We start from the raw sequence: 18,962 nt of genomic DNA, 5'->3' as shown, positions 1-18,962 counted from the left end.
TCTCTCCTGCCCATTACTTGCTTTTCCTTTGATCGCACCCATTTTTAAAGTGGGGAAACTCGATATCCAGATACGACATCTGTAGTATGCACTTCAGTGAATTGTGTCGCTTGTCTTCAGGCACCTGGCTGTTCTAACACTGTTACTACAAAATGAAGGGTTTGTCTATTATATATACATAGTATGAAAACAAGTCTCAAATGCCAAAATTTCTGACTGACAAATTTTAGCTAAGCCTCTCCATTTTCCTGAATTGCTCCCTTACCCTGCCCCCTGTGGCTATTAATGCATCTTTTCCATCTGCTTTGTGAAGTTTCATCACAGTGCCTACTCAATCCTTTACCAATACCCAGTAAGTACCACTAAAAGTGTGAACCATTTTTTATATACATGCAATGTGTTCATGTGTATGTATTTATAGATATATACACAGCATGTTCTACATCAGCAGCAAATGCTATAGTTGAGATCAGTGACACATACAACCTTCTCTCATTTATTTTCCGCCCAATAATTCACCATTTGGCATAATTTCCTTGCCTCTCTTTGAAGACAGAGAAATCTGGGTAATTCTGATCTGAGGGGGTGATACATGAAGCTAAATTTGTGACCCTTGAACAGGACATTGAACTGCACAGGGCCACTTATATGCAGATTTTCTTCCTTCACCGACAGCCCTGAGACAGCAAGACCCACCCTTCCTCTTCTTTCTCATCAGCCTGTTCAACATAATGAGCCACCTAATGAACAGTAAATATATTTTCTCTTCTTTATGATTTTCTGAGTAACATTTTCTTTTCTCTAGCTTTACTGTATAATAAAGTATATACTACATATACAAAATACACATTAATCAACTGTTTATGTTATCAATAAGGCTTCCAGTCAACAGTAGGCTATTAAGTTTTGGGGGAGTCAAAAATTATAGATTTTCAACTGTATGAGTTCTGCACCCCTAACTCTCACAGTGTTCCAGTCACCTGCATGTTGTTTGGCTAAAAGAGCAATATCATGGTATATGTTAAAAACAGCTTTAAGTTATAAAGCTTTATAACCTGTAGTCCAGAAAGTTCCAACTCTTCTTCGGGTAGGGTCCTCACCTAAAGGAAATCCCTGAGACACTTCACATCCTGTCACTAATAAAGCATGCATCATGCTAGAAACGGCAACTCAGCCAATGCAGAGGAAGGCTGAAGCCAGGATAACTACTGATAACACATTTTACCAAGTGTTTGTCAATATTGTGCTGAGAGCTGAGGCAGCATCTAGTACTGTATCTGTCACCATACTATGGAATTTGACACAAAAAACTCAGAGCTGAGTCAGAATACAATTATTAAGCCAAATTTATTTCACCCGCTTTTTAAAGGTACTCCTAAGCGGGGACAACAATGCACCAAGACACTCCTGCTCCATGGCATCCTTAGTTCAGGCAATAGACAGGGACTGTGCTTCTCTCCTCCTGCCTCAAAAGAGGCAACTTTTGATTGTAGAGATCTGTCAAGTGCTCATTGTCCTTAGGGTTTTTTTGTCTTATCACTTAAATGCCCAAATTCTGTTTTTGGCTGACCCAGGCTCACTCTCTGTGTGAACAGTTTTAATACCACCCTCAATGTGGGATAAGGTTAGCTATTAGCAGCAAAATTAGGCAGATGCTTTCTAAGAATATTCCTAGGGAAGATGGTAAGGAAACACACACAGACACACACAGAGACAGACAGACACACACAGACACACACACACACACACACACACCCCAATTTAGCAGTTTGCCTCACAAGATTTTCCTCCAAAAGATTTTCATTTTTAAAGAATACTGTCTTAATGCCCACCTCCCGGCAATATCCAGGTAATATCCAGCTCACTGGTTAATTCTGTATAGCAGAGGGTGGGAGGAGAGAAAAGCAGCAAGGTTTTCTTCCTAGCAAAACAAAAAGACATCTGTGATCCTCTTCTCAGAGTACACCTGAACAACAGGAGTCATCTGAACAACAGGAGGACATAAGCATTTCTGCATGGACGGAAGGCCAGGCTTCTGTAGGCACACAGGATGACAGCAGAAGCAGCACAGTACAGGGCAGAGCAAAGTCGCTAAGTGCTTATGGTTCAAGAGGCTGGTTTCAACATGCAATGCATTTTGTTAATGACTTTTTAGCATAATAAATGCCTTTCTAACAGTTCAATGCAAGTGTCACTATCCTTCCTGAAATAACATTCTTGGTTTGTTTTACATTTTACTTAGAAATACATATTTAAAAGATCATTTCATCAATCTTCTATACTTTTTAAGGTGATTAGAATAAGGTATACCACAATCAAGGTTGTACTTACCCTTTTACTTTTTTATCTACATACACTCTGCCTACTCCCTTTTACCACCATCTACCACAAGAAAAATGAGACTCATCTTTTTAAATTACGGTATAACAAAAGACCTGGGTCAGAATCCTAGCTCTGCATTTACTGGTGTTACAGGTACAGTCACTGATTCTGTTTTCTCAACCATAAATGAGAATAATATCACCTACCTTGCAAGACTGTGAGAAGTAGAGATACTAAGTAAAGTTCCTAGTATAGTACCAAGGGTATAAAGTCATCATCACCACTATCAGCCTCATGCAAAAAATACCTAAAATCCAAAACTGGCAAAAGAAAATGTATGCAATAAATATTACAAATTGTTTTTTAAAAAAGATACACAAGTCAATCTGATAAGATTCTGAAAACCCTGTCACCTGCTTTATTTCTGGAGAAGGATAAAGGGAGAAAATATGAGAGGGAGCTAAACTGGAAGCAACAATTTCAGGCCTCTAAAGTTCCTCTGATCATAAGGGAATGCTGAAACTTCCTTGTTTGGAGATTCAAAGAGTTTAATTTTTCCCTAGAGCAAGATCAACAATTTTCACTGTGATAAAAGAATAAAGAACAAACTCAATAGCACCAAATGGGGTTTTAACACAGAAAACAGGGCCACTCCTTTTAAATGCAAATTTTTACATTAAAATATGCTCATAAATTATAGTTGTTATTTTTCCTCTTGATTCAACATTTCTCCCTCCCCTAACAGGAGCCCTAGAACCTGAAGAGCATGTGCATTACTAACCAGATATACAATCCAGCTGCCCCTTTCAAACCAGAATCTGATTACTAATGGACTAGACTCGGGGCCGCTTCCAAGGGATGGGAAGCAGTAACTATGCTCTCAGGGAGAATGGGTACTGAGGATGCCACCAGTCAAAGAGCCGAACGCTGTGCACTGGGTCCAAGATGACTTGTACACCCTGTTCACTGCGCAGTTTCCGACCACCATGGACAGGGGAATCTTGGAACACCAGTCTCACTCGATGGTGCCGCATGTCCGTGCTCACATTGATAGTAAACTGAAATGGAAAAGCAAATTCAATATCCAACTTACACAACCTTGGTTCCCAACAGCTCACTCTGAAATGAAATAATGCAAACTAATTTACACTGGCTAGGCCACAAGATTAATCTCTAAATTATAACACCAACATTTTTTTTTTTTTTTTTTTTGAGAGAGAAGGTCTCACTCTGTTGCCCAGGCTGTAGTGCAGTGATGTGATCTCAGCTCACAACCTCTGCCTCCCAGGATCAAACAATTCTCGTGCCTCAGCCTCTCAAGTAGCTAGGAATTTAGGTGTGCACCACAACTGGCTAATTTTTGTATTTATAGTAGAGACAGGGTTTCGCCATGTTGGCCAGGCTAGTATCAAACTCCTGACCTCAAACGATCCCACCTTGGCCTCCCAAGTGCTGGGATTACACTGGGAGCCACCACACCCAGTCAACCTTTGTAAAGATATAAAAATTTAAGGACAATTTTATAAGGCCTTCTCAGCTTCACATGGTTAAACTAGGCTAAAGGCCTCACTAATGAGCACTTTGGGAGGCCAAGGCAGGTGGATCACCTGAGGTCAGGAGTTCAAGACCAGCCTGGCCAAACACCATCTCTACTAAAAATTTAAAAATTAGCTGGGTGTGGTGGTGGGCACCCAACTACTTGGGAGGTGGAGGCAAGAGAATCCCTTGAAACCAGGAGATGGAGATTGCAGTGAGGCGAGATAGCACAGCACAGCACAACACTCCAGCCTGGGCAACAGAATGAGACTCTGTCTNATGACACAATCTCAATTACACGGAATTTTTTAAGAGCGAGAGAGTATATACATATTAGCATACATATTAAGAGAACAGTTCCCAAAAGATTAATTGCAGTTATAGGACAATGGAAGTCTAAGTCACCTTTACTTTTTCAGTAAATTTAGGTATTATTTAAAGTCATTTACTATTAAAAAAAGCTACTTTCATTGTGGAAGGGGAACCTCATGTATTTCTGAATGTAAGCCTAAGATACAGAGAAGACAAATTACATGAACTCTCCAGTTGCCAAGTCAGTGAAACATTTTTAAAACCTGGGAAAAATATGCCAGAGACACGTAACATTGTTTACTAGTCTAAATGACTGGCCAAGCCTTGAACAGTGACAATATTACACAAAGGACAGAGCTGACCTGATCACCCTATATTTTAATATCCATTTGTAATCCCACATGCATGCCTCAAGATCCTGACATACAGTGCTCATGTACGTATCTCATCATTATTCCTATAGTTTCCCAATCATTAATGATCACTACACATGAAAATGCAAAAACATTTCCTTTCCTACAAAGAAAGAAAAAAGGTAAAATATTCTCAGATGTAATTAATGTCTCCACAAATCTGTCTGTTCCTAATAAACAGGACTGATTTCAAACTTTTTAAAAAAAAAGAAGATATCTTCCTTCATAAATTTACAAATACCTCTCAAACCTCAGATACAGCAAAAGTCTATAAAAGAGCTGAAGGCAGTGGTTCATGCCTATCATCTCAGCACTTGAGAGGCAGATGTAGAACTGCTTGAGGCTAGGAGTTTGAGACCAGCCTCAGCAACACTGTGAGACACCCACTGCTACAAAAAAAAAAAAAAATTTGCCAGGGGTGATGGCGTGCACCTGAAGTCCTAACTACTTGGGAGGCTGAGGTAAGAGGATGGCTTGAGACCAAGAGTTTGAGGTTGCAGTGAGCTATGATTCCCTAACTGCACTTCAGCCTGAGTGACAGAGACCGTGTCTCTCAAAAAAAACAAAGAAAAAAAAAAAGCTGTAGTTCATCTCCTTTCAGAATGACCAAAAAAAAAAAAAAAAGTAGCTGAGAATGACATCCTGAGTCCCCACTTACCAGAGTAAATATCATTCCCATGACAATCGGAATAAAGATGAAATTGAGGGTGGTGACCTGCAGTAGGCAGCAGTCCTGGTCTGGGTTGGTATGAACATCTTCATACTGAACGGGAGGCTGCAATCCTCCTGTACACTTGCTCTTTAACCTAGGGGACTGAAGAGAACTGAGAATTAATCCAATAGCTTAGAAGAAATGTACATGGCTCTAAGAGTCCACCAAAGAAAATCCCATGGCTTAATAAAAGCTAGAAGATACATTTTACTGTCATCTCCTCTCTCTTTATGTTTCTATATAGAGGTCAAAGAAAATCTGCTCTTTGAAAGAAGGGGAAATACATTTGGATGAGCAAATGTGCCGATGGGTTTATGCTTCGTTTAGATGGTATTCCTGGCCATTTGACAAGAAATGGAAACTTACAGCCTCTACCAGAGGTTCTATAATGTTTGCAAGATTGCAAATTCCTTGTAACTTGTCAGACTCCAAAGAACATCTGCTGCACAAAACGGACGGAAGCAGATTAGACTACCTAATTCCAGACACCATAAAACAAAGGAATCACAAGTCTCGGAACTAAAGATCTCACCATTCACTTTCCTGCAGTAATCCTGGTCTCTGCTTCTAGTCACATTTCAACACTGCGAAGACTGGCTCTCAATCCCTTCTCAGGAAGGTGTATGGTGGACTTTCTACCAGCATCTAATGGATACCACAGACTGTGCAGATCTTAGTAAATGCAAAATATCAGAACTAAATTTCTTCCCCGAACCATGTTTTTGAAATAATAGGAAAATAAAGTTTACTTTAATTACAAACTTATCTGTAACCCGCCTACCATCACATGAGGAATAAATAACACTATTTATAATGTGTCTCATCAGTGAAATACTAAGTACATGAAACAGGTGAAAACACCTATCAATCCCTCCCCTACCCTATGTGTTTTCACCTGTCTCCTCTACTTAGTAATGGGTTTATGGGTTTTATCTATATATATACAGTGACAGAGAGAAAAATCCATAAACCTATTGCCATATTTGCTCATAATTCCACATAAGAATATAGGGTGACCATAATTCCACCTAATAATACAGGTGTCCGTTGAGTGACACAGTCACTGTTCAAGGCTTGGCCAGTAATTAGATTAGTAAACAATGTATGTGCCTCTGGCATATTTCTTCCAGGTTTTAAAAAATTTTCATTGGCTTGGCAACTGGAGAGTTCATGTCATTTGCCTTTTCTGTATCTAAGGCTTCCATTCAGAAATATATGAGGTTCCCCTTACACAAGGAAAGTAACTTTTTTTAATGGTAAATAAGTTTAAATAATACATAAATATATTGACAAAGTAAAGGTAACTTAAGACTTCTACTATGCTGTAACTGCAATTAATCTTTTGGGAACTGTTCTCTTAATATGCTCTCTTAATATGTCTGTTAATATGTATATACTCTCTCTCAAATAATTTTGTATAACTGAGATTATATCATACATGAAGTTTTTATTGTAGACACCTCTCCCTCCCCCCAGGTTAAGCCACACTAATGACCTGGTTATACACTCCATGTATTCCATACTCATACAGACCTACACACACATAGTTAGAGATTTTGTGTTTTGACAAAAAAAGGCATCAGACTGTTTCATGCACCTTGCTTGACTTCCTCAACAGTATCTCATCAAAATCCCTTTAAGCTGTCTCTTACAGCTCCAACCTCCAATTTTTTTTAAATGAGCTCTGATGGTAGTCTTTGTACAAGTATCTTGATTTATTCATCCATTAGTGAGGCTTTCTTTAGCACAGTTTAAATATATGAAGCTGAGAAGATCTTATAAAATTACATGTGTATATATGTGTCTATATTTTGTAAAATACATGTACACACATATTTTATATATGTATACACATACATATATAAAAATCACACACACTTTGGGGGAAAGGAAGTACAAAGCCATTTGAAAGTAACATTTATACTTCACCCTTGAGTAATTCATCATGAATACACTTACAACCACATTATCATCACCCATAAGAAAATTAACCCATAAGAAAATAATTTCATATTATCCATTGCACATTCTGATTTCCAAAATTGCCCCCAAGATGTCTTTTATAGCTTTGTTCCCTTATCAAGGATCCACTCAAGATTTACTCTTTACAGTAGGTTGTTATCCTTGTCTTTCAATACAGAATAGTTCCTCCTACCTTTTGTTTTCATGGCATTTTGGGTTGAGTATCCCTCATCCGAAATGCTTGGGGCCAGAAGTGTTCCTGATTTTTTCAGATTTTGGAATATTTGCATTATACCAGTTGAGCATCTGAAATCCACAAATCCAAAATCCAAAATGCTCCAATAGGCATTTCCTTTGAGCATCATGCTGGCACTCAAGAAAGTTTCAGATTATGAAGCATTTCAGATTTTGGATATTTAGGCTGTACCTTGTTTGCTTTTAGTAAGGCAATTTCATGCCTAGTGTTATGACTTGAATGTTTGTGTCTCCTCCAAAATTCATGCTGACAATCTCTGACACAATAGTATTAAGAGGTAGGGCCTTTAGGAGGTGACCTACTGGGAGAGCCCTCTCTCATGAATGGAATTAAGGCCTTTATAAAAGGGTCTTCACAGTAGGTTCAGCCCCTTTTGGGGCTTCCACCATGTAAGGACAAAGTGTTCTGCCCCTCTGAAGCATGCAATCAAACATCATCTTGGAAGCAGAGAGGACAGGCCCTCACCAAACACCAAACCTGCAGGCACCCTGATCTTGGACTTCCCAGCCTCCAGAACCATGAGGAAATACATTTCTGTTCTTTTTAAGTTACCGAGAGTCTGTGGTACTGTTATTGTGCACAAACAGACTTGGAAAGATACCCAGGGAAATCTCTTAGAACAAGGTATTATTTGGAAAACAAAGAGAAGACCACATACCTGTTTTTTGAACTTGAAGTTGAATTCCCACATTGGTTCCTGTCTGTTCCCAACAATCTTTCTGCACCAGAAAAGCAAGCACTGTAAGAAAGTAAAAATAAAATAAATCAAGAAAAAGAAAAAAAAATCAAAATACACTATAACAAAAATAATCAGCAAAAACCTTTCTGTTTGACAGCTCTAAAGCCAGCCACAGTCCCAATACTGAGATTTTACTTTGGCACAAATAGACCCCCAATGTTGACACTGGTGCAACATAAAAATAGACAATCCCAAGGCTATTCAATAAGGAGAAGAGGGACCAATATGAGTCAACCTCAGAGGCTACTGACATCAACCCCTACTGTTCTCATCTTCAAAGACAGAAACATGTTATCTAGAGACCGGGGCATCCTCTGATTCAGCAGGCTAATCCTCTACATTAAAATATAAGGGAAGCCAGTAGCCACCAGGCAAGATGATACAAGGCCATAAGGTAGGCAGAGAGGGCTGGCCCTGTAATAGAAGCAAACTGCTCAGGACCTTCTGGGAGCAGACAGCCAGTCAGGAAACTACAGAGCTAGGCTGAATTCTGTCTAGAAATAAGCCCCTCAGTGAAAGTCAGGCTACAGCTAGGGTTAAGCACAAGAAGTGAAGTACCTCCCAGGGGATAAGGGGTGGGTCGTCCGCCGTGCCAGCTGTCCTGCCCTTCAGACATGCCCTGTACGTCCTGCTGTTCCATCAAAATTAATGGGCTTGGCTTTAAGGGGAAAACACTTCTGCTGCCATCACAACGGCTCCAGTGTCCCACACAAGCTATGCTACTGAAAAGAGAGAGAGGGGGAATCAAATGCGAAAAGCTGGAGTCCAGGAACATGGGACAACTTCCTTTAGGCATGCTGGCAACTCCCTGAATGCCACACAATCATGGATATACAAGTGGCAAGGCCATGCATGGGACACCTGTCACTGCAGGCCCCACACCCTCTTCAGAACATCTCTAACAAGGCATAAAAGCAGCAGCCAGATGGCCTGGGCTTACTATCTAGATTAAGACCTTCATTTTCAGCCGGGCACGGTGGCTCACGCCTGTAATCCTAACACTTTGGGAGGCTGAGGTGGGTGGATCACCTGAGGTCAGGAGTTCAAGACCAGCCTGGGCATCACGGTGAAACCCCATCTTAGAAAAATAAAAAAATAAAAATACCTTTGTTTTCATTCTACTTTGGCTTTTTACAGTCCACTTTAAAAAAAGTAATAGACAGTGATAAGAATATGAAGATAAGGGCATTTTAGAATTTAGGCAGTAGCACTTGCATTGTGCACTGGAGCCGCTAAGATGTGTCAAGCATGAGGAGTTTGCCCAATGCTGCTCTGCTCCCAGCAATTGATTCACTCCTGGCATGGCTAACTTTGGGATGATCCCCACACTCACCACACTTAATCTGATAGTATCAAATGTTTCAGGGGGAAGGGACACTTGTAAGTGTGAGAAGATACACTGTCCACTCATATTACAAGGAGAAGCAGCTGCTAGGTGAAATCCTAGTCTCCCAGCAATCTACTCCTTCTCTAAATCCACTAGTTAGCATGATTATTTAATTGAGTTTGGCCAATGGCTCTGACTACCTCAATTTACAAAGCTGGGGAGGAACCTTGATAATCCTGAAATCAATAGTACCCTTTTAATTAATATGTATCAGGTAAAATATGATCACCCTAGAGCTAAACTAGGGAAGAAGAATCATTATATAAGGTCCAGTACCATAAAAACAAACAACAAGAGAATGGGAAATGCTATGGAACATCAGATTTGGGGTAGGAACAGAGTAACCTCATTTGACAAAGGTGATTTAGCAATTTCATCAGGGAGGAGAAAAAGAATTGACCAAAGGCTAGTAGACCTATTTACAAATCGGAAGAATGACAAAACTTGAATATAAATGTATGAATATAAAACATCAAGGAAATCCCGAGATAAAAAGAGCCTAGAACACAGAAAGAACTTGAGAGAACTAAGGTTTATGAATCAGGGTACCTAATAGTCTGTGAGATGACCTACCAGAGCCTTGCAATATCCTGGCACGGGGCACTTCCAAATGCTACAGAAGTCAAGTCTACACCAGAATCTTTCAAGGAGATCAACAATAAAGGGTAAACCCTGATGTAAAGGTTGCATTAGAAAGAGAAAAACAGTGAACTGCTCATGTTCTATCTCTGTACCGTGATCTAAAGCACCTCTTAAAAATTAAAGCATACATCTACCATTTGAGTTGTGTTCTGCCTAGCCCAACCATCGAAACCATTATATCTAAAGTGATCCAATGTATAAAGCTAAATTAAAATAAAAAGAATAAGGAATACGCTAAAAGCACAAGGAAGCTTTAAGGCAAGTATAAGATAAGGCAGCCCAGCACAGCAGAAACGTCTTGGAGAAGTAAAATCTCTAAGCCTTGAAAAGTTGACATTAGTCTCGTAGCAGCCTGGGACCTGCAGCCCTCCCCATCAAGGAGCTGGAAACATGCCATGATAACAAGACTATGATACAAGAGTCCATTAGTCAAACCCCAACACAAATTCTCACTCACTTTGGAATTCTTCAATGTGCTGGGGGTGCTTTCTGGAATGGCTGGATTCTTGGAGATTCGAGCAGCAAATGGCTCATACATATGGTACAGAGATCGGATCACACAAGCCCGGAGACAGCGCAGCTTCTCCATTGACTCTGGTCGCAGGCGCAAAGGCAGGGAAGCATCCAGCGTGTAGTGCCTGAAACATGACACATTACTCCTACCAATATGTGACCTGTCTCTCCTGCTCTAGGTCAGTCTCCTAAGACTCCTGGTCTCTGTATGAACTTTACTACACTATTCCACTGGCCAGCAGGTAGCTTGTCCCCAGTGCTACTTGACCTCTTGGCAATTTCGGCAACTTGTATGTCTTTGCCTTGTAATCCTGCAGTTCTCCATCTTTTTTTTTTTTTTTTTTTTTGAAATGGAATTTCACTCTCGTTGCCCAGGCTGGAGTAAAATGGTGCGATCTTGGTTCACCATAGCCTCTGCCTTAAGGGTTCAAGCGATTCTCCTGCTTCAGCCTCCCAAGTAGCTGGGATTACAGGCATGCGCCACCACGCCCAGCTAATGTTGTATTTTTAGTAGAGACAGGGTTTCTCCATGTTGGTCAGGCTGGTCTCGAACTCCCAACCTCAGGTGATCTACTCCCCCCACTTCAGCCTCCCAAAGTGCTGGGATTACAGGCAAGAGCCACCAAGTCCAGCCACCTCCATCCATTTTTAAAGCTCAAGTCCTCCCTTTTACACTGAACAAAAGAGCAAATTTTGAATTGCTCAAAAATAACCTGTACAGGAGAAACCTATACTGAAGCAGAACTGTCAGGCTCTCCTGTTAGATCTCACAATGAGTTCTCTACTTCTTTCTACTTCAACAGTCCTTCTCACCACAGCCTGACAGTTTACAATAATCCCTACACTTCCACACCTAGCATCAAAGACTAGCCCTTTTACTAATCACATAATTTACTTACTCCTCACCACTACAACTATACATAGGAGACATAAGTACAAAAACTGTGTAATTCTTAATGACTAGCAACTCTAAGCAACACCAGTCCAGCTAAAAAGATGAGCGGATAGGCATCTGTAGCTTTGAACATTCTAGCTAAAATAAGCCTCTAACAAAAATTCAGACAGTTCTCTCTGGGACTTGAAGCGAGACGTTTTGCTGAAAGTGGATACTGGAGTGGGGAAGGAGGCAATCACATGGAAAACAATTACCTGGATAATTAATAATATCAAATTTAAATTAGACAGGGGCTCAAGAAGTCCAAAGCTGGGTCATGCCCAGACATGGAGTACAGAAAGTGAAAAGAGGTCACCATCCAGTGAGTAGCTCCAAATCACAAACAGCAATGAAATCAGCTACATAGATTAAGACAGTGAGCTCTCTGTGGTCGCACCTTCGGTACAACCTGGTCCAAAACGCAGCAGTGCAAGTCACAGTCCAGGCATTCTTACAAATCAGGGAAAAATTCACAATGTCCTCAGGACGGATATACGAGGCCAGCAATAGCCAAATATCCATCGGATACTCTTCTCCTCCAGTCCCATCCAGTTCTTCTGAAACAGAAAAAGGAATAATCTTTGATCTTCTACACACATATCTAAAGATACTCGATCATTTCATTTCTCCCAAGGATTGCACAGTTAAGAAATGGTTTTAAATATGTCCACAGAAATCCCGCAAACCTATCATTTCCTGTTCATCCTAGCTACTGGAAACTTTTAACTCCTGTTGCCCAAGAAAATAGGTTTTATTCTTAAGGCCTTTATTTAACAACTACTGACATAGCATTTTGAAGTTTTATTTTTTTTTTTTTTTGAGACAAAGTCTCCTCTGTTGCCCAGGCTGGAATGCAGTGGTACAATCTTGGCTCAGTACGACCTCTGCCTCCTGAGTTCACGCAAGTCTCATCCCTCAGCCACCCTAGTAGCTAGGACTACAGGCACATTCCACTGCACCCAGCTAATTTTTGTATTTTTTTTTCCTATTTTTTACTGGTGCTGTGTTGCTTTGAGCAATTTTTGTATTTTTCGTAGAGATGGGGTTTCACAACGTTGGCCAGGCTGGTCTTGAACTCCTGGCCTCAAGTGATCCACCTGCCTTGGCCTCCCAAAGTGTTAGGATTACTGGTGTGAGCCACTGCGCCTGGCCATCATTTGGAAGTTTCAAAAGTGCCTTCGCGCACCTTGTATCATTCAACTCTAATAATTCTTCAATGGAATAAGAAAACAAAACCTTGCCACTCAGTCAAGGGAAACAGAACCAAGATTTTCTGACTCCAAATTTCAGCTTTTTTTTTTTTTTGAGATGGCATCTCACTCTCGCCAGGCTGAAGCATAGTGGCACCATCTTGGCTTAATGCAACCTCCACCTCCCAGGCTCAAGTGCTTTCCTGCCTCAGCCTCCCAAGTAGCTGGGACTACAAGTATACACCACCATGCCCAACTAATTTTTGTATTTTTAGTGGAGACAGGGGTTTCACCATGTTAGCCAGGATGGTTTCAATCTCTTGACCTCGTGATCCACCTGTCTCAGCCTCCCAAAGTGCTGGGATTACAGGCATGAGCCACGATGCCCAGACAAATTTCAGCTCTATGCTATTAAGCCCTGCTCTAGGTTTCTCTTTAAGTCTCCATGCACTAAACATTTTCAGTCAGGTAAAAAAACAAAACTGACTTTAAGATGTTGTAAGGAATCCTTAAAGTACAAACTAAATTTAAAAAACCAGATAAGTTACAGTACATTCTCATTACTCACAACTACCTGCACACTTTTTTTCCTTCTAGTTTCTCCTTGTTTCATTGCCAGTCTGACCTATGATACAGAGACAATGAGTCACTTCTTAACAATGTATCCCTTCCTCTTCCTTCTTCAGAACTCAGTGTTAATTCTCTTAACCTTGATGTCCACTATACTTCTCAGGTTCAGGTAACACACATGCTCTGTAAAGATACCTGAATCTGGGCTAATCCTAACCCTAACCCTTATTTCAAACTAGTCATAGAACTATTCTAAAACCAGCTTTCTTCCTTCCTGAGGAAAAAGTCCCTACACAACCTCCCCAAAGTTGCCCCTCCTTTTCTAGCTAACTGCTTCCCACAGCTCTATGATTAGATCAGGTTATTTGGTTAGGCTCTTCACAACAGAGACCCAATATGTCTAAAACATCATCATCTTTTCTGATTCCTATCCCTCTTATAATCTCCAGTAATCATGCAAGACTCAGTCTACCATGTCTAGGCCCCACTTTCTCCCACATAACCTCTTCTTTCTTTGAAAGAGAAGGCTAACAACTATTAAAATTTCATCAGTTGTGGCTGAGTAAAATGGCTCATGCTTGTAATCCCAACACTTTGGGAAGCCAAGGTGGGGGGATGGCTTGAGCCCAGAAATTTAAGATCAGCTTGGGCAACATAGTCTCTACAAAAAATTTTAAAATTAGCTGGCCATGATGGTGCATGCCTGTAGTCTCAGCTACTCAGGAGGTTGAGATGCAACGATTTATTGAACCCGGATTTCGAGGCTGCAGTGAACCATGACTACACCACTGCACTCCAACCTAGGCAACAGAGCCAGTCCCTGTCTGGAAAAAAAAAACAAAAAACAAACGAACAAACATTTCCTCTACTGAGACCCATAAGGACTTTTACAAAGCAGAATGCTATTAAAAATTTTCTGCCTTCAGGGACAAAATTTAGTAAATAATGAAGAATTGTGTTTTATACATAATTAAGAGCTTTCCATGAAGGAAATAGAATCAATGAAGGAAGGCTTCATGGAGATGTCATGAAGTACATGAAGAATTTTGATAGGCATAGGTTAAGAGGAAAAGCATGTCAAGTAAATAAAGCGCTAACATGAAACCAAGGGACTTAGAAAGCAAAACATGTGAGAACAGTAAACAGAAAAGTCTAACAAGATGGTAATGACATTGAGAAGTTACTGTTAAGTCTTTTAGATGTGATAATGAAATTTTAAAAGAGGTAACTACTAAAATATTTATAGAGATGATGATGGTATGGAAATTGTTTCAAAATAACCATGTGTGTGAGAGTGATAGGGTGGTGGAGTAATGGCTGAAGTAAAAATGGCCGTGAGTTGGTAGTGTATAAAAACAAAATGGTAATTAAAAAAAGAAAGAGAAAAAAAACTTTTGAATGGCCATGAGTTGATTACTGTTGAAGCTGGGTAATAGTTATAAGGAGTTATACTATTCTCTCTTCTTCTACATTTTTCATTAAAACGAAGCTTTTAAAAAAAAGAAGAAAAATACACTGTATCTGCTAAAACAATAAAATAAAAAGAAATTTAAAGAAAAAAAAAAAAGATCAGTCTGACTGGAATGGAGAAACCTAAGAGAAGTAAAGTGGAATATGGAAGTAAAATATGAATTATGGTTAAGAGCCTATAAGCGACAAACCATATATCTGGTAAGTGACTGGTAACCTGAATAAAGAAGTCTTACAATTCAAATAATAAAAAGATAACCCAATCTAAAAATGGGCAAAAATCATTAGCCATTAGGGAAATGCAAATCAAAACCACAATGAGATAGATACAAATCCACACCCATTATAATTTTAAAAGTCAGACAATAACAAGTGTTGGTATAGAGAAACTAGAACTCTTATACACTGCTGGTGGGAATATAAAATGGTTCACCCACTTTGAAAAACAGTTTGGCAATTCCTCAAAAATTAAACATAGAGTTTCCATATAATCCAGCAATTTCAATCCTATCTAACCAAAAATGAAAAGACCTGTGTCCACATAAAAACTTGTCCATGAATGTTCATAGCAGCATTATTCATAGCGGCCAAATAAGAAGTAATAAAAAAGAATGAGATACTGATACATACATAGTATGGATGAACCTTGAAAACGTTATGCTAAGCCAAAGAAGCTAGATGCAAAAGACCACATATTGTATGATTCCATTTACATGAAATGTCAGAATAGGTAAGTCTGTAGACACACACAGATTAGTTGGTTTCCAAGGGCTGGAGGAGGGTTTGGAATGAGAAGGGATGCTAATAAGTATGGGGTTTCTTTTTAGAGTAATGAAAATGTTCTAAACTTAGACCATGTTGATGGTTGCACAACTCTGTGAATATGCTAAAACCACTGAATTGTACACTTTAAAGGAATAAATTTTATCATTTTTTTTTTTGAGTCTAAGCCATTCTGTGGAACGTGTCCAAAAAAACAACAACAAGATAAATCCCTAATAGAATGGTGATAAGTGAGGATTTTAAGTGAAAAATTAAGAACAAGCAAGTAGGAAGAATGTCAATACCGGCTGAGTACCCTTTATGAGAAATGCTCTCAGCATTTCTGAAACCAAAAGCGTTTCAGATTTTGGCTTTTTGGCTTTTTCCGCATTTTGGAATTTCTTCACTGTACTTATTGGTTGAGCAGCCCTAATCAAAAATCAGAAATCCAAAGGGCTACAATAAGCATTCCCTTCAGCATCATGTCAGTGCTCCCCAAATTTCAGATTTTGGAGCTTTTCAGATTTGGAATGCTCAACCTCTATTAACTTTTGTATCCTGAAAAAAAGGGCTATGACTAACAATAACTGGAATAATTCTAAAGCAATCATACCATTAATTTCATTATTATTTGAATATACTTTGATGAATATAAATATTTATGATCTGATTCTCAGGTGAAAGTTCTGGTAATCTGAGACCAAATATACATATATTTATTATTTATCAGCCTTCACCTAAATGTAGCTGATCATCTGAACCACTTTAGCTTTAAAAATTCTGGCCTAAGCATGGTGGCTTATGCCTATAATCCCAGCATTTTGGGAGCCAAAGCGGGTAGATTGCTTGAGCCCAGGAGCTCAAACCCAGCCTGGCAACATAGTGAGAACCCAGGTCTCGACAAAAAAATAGAAAAAATTAGTGGGCACGATGGCACAGCACCTGTAGTCCCAACTACTCAAAAGGCTAAGATGGGAGAATCACTTAAGCCCAGGAAGTCAAGGCTGCAGTCTGCCATGATCTTGCCACTATGCTCTAGCCTGTCTCAATTAAAAAAAAAAAAAAAAAAATTCTGAGTTCTACTCCAAGAGATTCAAGATTCTGACTTATTAAGTCTGAAAGAAACCCCAGAATCTGAATGATGGTTTGGCACATTATATACCATCAGTTTATTATTCTTTGTTTCATTTGTGTAAGTTTCATTCCTATTAGGATGTAAAAAAAATCACCTACTTTTCTATTTCCCACAGTACTTACTAGACACGAAGCAGACATTAATAATTATAGGGCACTTAAAAGCCCATGAAAATGTCTAACTCTGTAAGTAACAAACCTTGTAACAAAAAATCCACATATTTGGGAAAACATTTTTTGGTTACATCTCTGCTTCCTTACACATTCAGAAATCCAGAAATGCAAAGGCCTTTTGTTTTCACATTGCCATACGGGTTTTTACCCAATAACATGTTCTCAATGAAGGGCTACTGTAGTCCAGTGCACAGCTCCAGAACTCTACTAACACATCCTCATCTCTTTCCCTCTCGAATTCAGACAAAAGCAAAAAGCCCAGGTGTATTAAATCCTGTCCCACTACCAGCGTGCTTGTGGAGAGCCAAGTTTTCTTCAAACTCCCCTGGTATCACCTCTTTTATCTCCCCCTGTGCTACTGGGAAAGTAACAGCTTCAATTTGTCACCACAGGCAGGTCTAATAAACCAAAAGAGAGCAAGCTCCATACCTTTGTGCCTCTTGCTTTTCTTTTTTCTGGAGACAGTTCTTTCATGGATGCTTTCCTCCTGGGCATCCATCTCATCACTGCTGTCGATGATGTCACAGGGCTCACCAGCCCCTGAAAGAGCTTCCTCTGCAGGAACCTGAGAGGCTTCCAAGCCACAAAGAGATTTTACTAGAAGAAAATAAGAGGAGAATGGGATGACACACAGTTCTGCCCAGAAATACAAAAACTTAGCCAAGGTATCAGCATCCATTCAGGAAAGGGGGGGAAACATCGTGAGAGAGAAAGGTGAGAATCTGTCAACAACAACAAAAAAAAAAAAAAAGAAAAATTTTTATATTTTAAATACAAAAAAAATGGAAAGCAATGGGCAAACTGACTCCAAAGCTGCAGAAACTGACTCCTTTTTTCAGCCCTGAAGCAAAAAGGAGTGCACAATTTTTCCACTATAAACCCTGCAGGATAAAAGATTATTTGTATTATTTGTATTCCCATAAGTTCTACAGAGAAATGTCTGAGACCAATTGAATCCAATTTAACCCTGGTCCTGAGCTGGAGGTAGAGGTGTCATAAAATACAAATCCTAGACTCATGAGTAAACAGACTGAAAGCAAGGGAAACACCGGAAAAGGAAAAGAACACTCCAAGGTTATTAAACAAGGAAGCAAATTGCAGAGTAAAACATATATGAACTACAGCAAAGGAATTAATATCCAAGTAGAATGCAGTGGAAACTAAAGAGTATGCAAACATGTTTTTAAATGCAAAGTAAGAAAATATTTCTACTACAGAAACTGCTACTCTTGACTAATTCTTCCCCACCCCCAATACATAATTTAACATTGGGAAGAGTAAACACGATTACAGGAAGACGACTAAAGGACTGCAAGAAAAACAGAGAAAAAATAAAATGCCTAGTTCCGTCTTCGCGACATGAGTCTTAAAAGGCTAGCGGAAAGCTCACCTTCCTGCTGAACAGCGTTGGCTACGGCTTTCTTGACTCGTCCAGACCTCACGACCGCCGGATCCGAGTTGGCGTAATCCGCCACGGTCACTGCAACACAGCACCAACCCTCAAGGAAGAGGCCTTCTCTCGTCAGCGTTTCCCCGCAAAGACCTCCTCCTCGCAGCAGGCCCCCAGACCAAGCCGCCCTCCCGCCGCGGGCAGGCGAGCCCTCGCCTCAGCACGGTCCAGCCCCCTCCCAGCTGCCAACCCCAAAGTGTTTCAGCGCCCCTACCCCCCTCGCCCACCTCGGCCGGAGCAGGCGTCGTGGGCCCGGAACTTGAGACGCTTTCCTCTCTTGGGCATGGCGACCGTGGCGACCGTATCGGGGCGAGGCCTGCCTAGCGGGCCGGGCCCCCGGGCCATGTCTCCGGCCGGAGAGCCGGCCCCGGGAGCCGCAGGCCAGCTCCGCCCGGCTCCGCGGCCATCCCACACCGGAGGCCGCTAACTATCGCGAGAACATAGGTCCGGGTTTCGAGTCGCGTTGGCGGCCGACGCCCCTCTA

General features: G+C 40.4%; 1 protein-coding gene across 2 annotated transcripts; it reads right to left on the bottom strand.

Annotated features, from left to right (window-relative positions):
• Positions 1-1,328: 1,328 nt before the first annotated feature.
• TMEM183A (transmembrane protein 183A) lies at positions 1,329-18,933 on the bottom strand. Of its 2 annotated transcripts, none has more exons than XM_017525337.1 (8): positions 18,706-18,933; positions 18,419-18,508; positions 17,458-17,625; positions 12,126-12,285; positions 10,739-10,919; positions 8,172-8,252; positions 5,242-5,397; positions 1,329-3,380 (listed from the first exon to the last, which is right to left on the bottom strand). In XM_017525337.1, exons 1-8 carry the CDS (start codon positions 18,821-18,823, stop codon positions 3,195-3,197), a joined length of 1,140 nt encoding a protein of 379 aa, XP_017380826.1. In that variant the 5' UTR covers positions 18,824-18,933; the 3' UTR covers positions 1,329-3,194. The 2 variants fall into 2 exon arrangements, with proteins under 2 accessions (XP_017380826.1, XP_017380827.1); XM_017525338.1 differs by having other exon boundaries at positions 12,126-12,282.
• Between the last annotated feature and the right edge of the window lie 29 nt (positions 18,934-18,962).

Source organism: Cebus imitator, unplaced genomic scaffold (genome assembly GCF_001604975.1).
Source record: "Cebus imitator isolate Cc_AM_T3 unplaced genomic scaffold, Cebus_imitator-1.0 Scaffold38, whole genome shotgun sequence".
NCBI classification, from domain to species: domain Eukaryota; kingdom Metazoa; phylum Chordata; class Mammalia; order Primates; family Cebidae; genus Cebus; species Cebus imitator.
The sequence above is the reverse complement of the archived record's forward strand: the minus strand, read 5'-3'. Positions and strand labels throughout refer to the sequence as shown.

What these genes read in the sequence shown, in the direction of transcription:
- TMEM183A (XM_017525337.1), bottom strand. Translation starts at nt 18,823, where the DNA reads ATGGCCCGGGGGCCCGGCCCGCTAGGCAGGCCTCGCCCCGATACGGTC. An exon ending in CGACGCCTGCTCCGGCCGAG is followed by an intron (nt 18,509 to 18,705) that starts GTGGGCGAGGGG and finishes GCTGTGTTGCAG; the next exon opens with TGACCGTGGCGGATTACGCC. An exon ending in CAACGCTGTTCAGCAGGAAG is followed by an intron (nt 17,626 to 18,418) that starts GTGAGCTTTCCG and finishes ATTTTCTTCTAG; the next exon opens with TAAAATCTCTTTGTGGCTTG.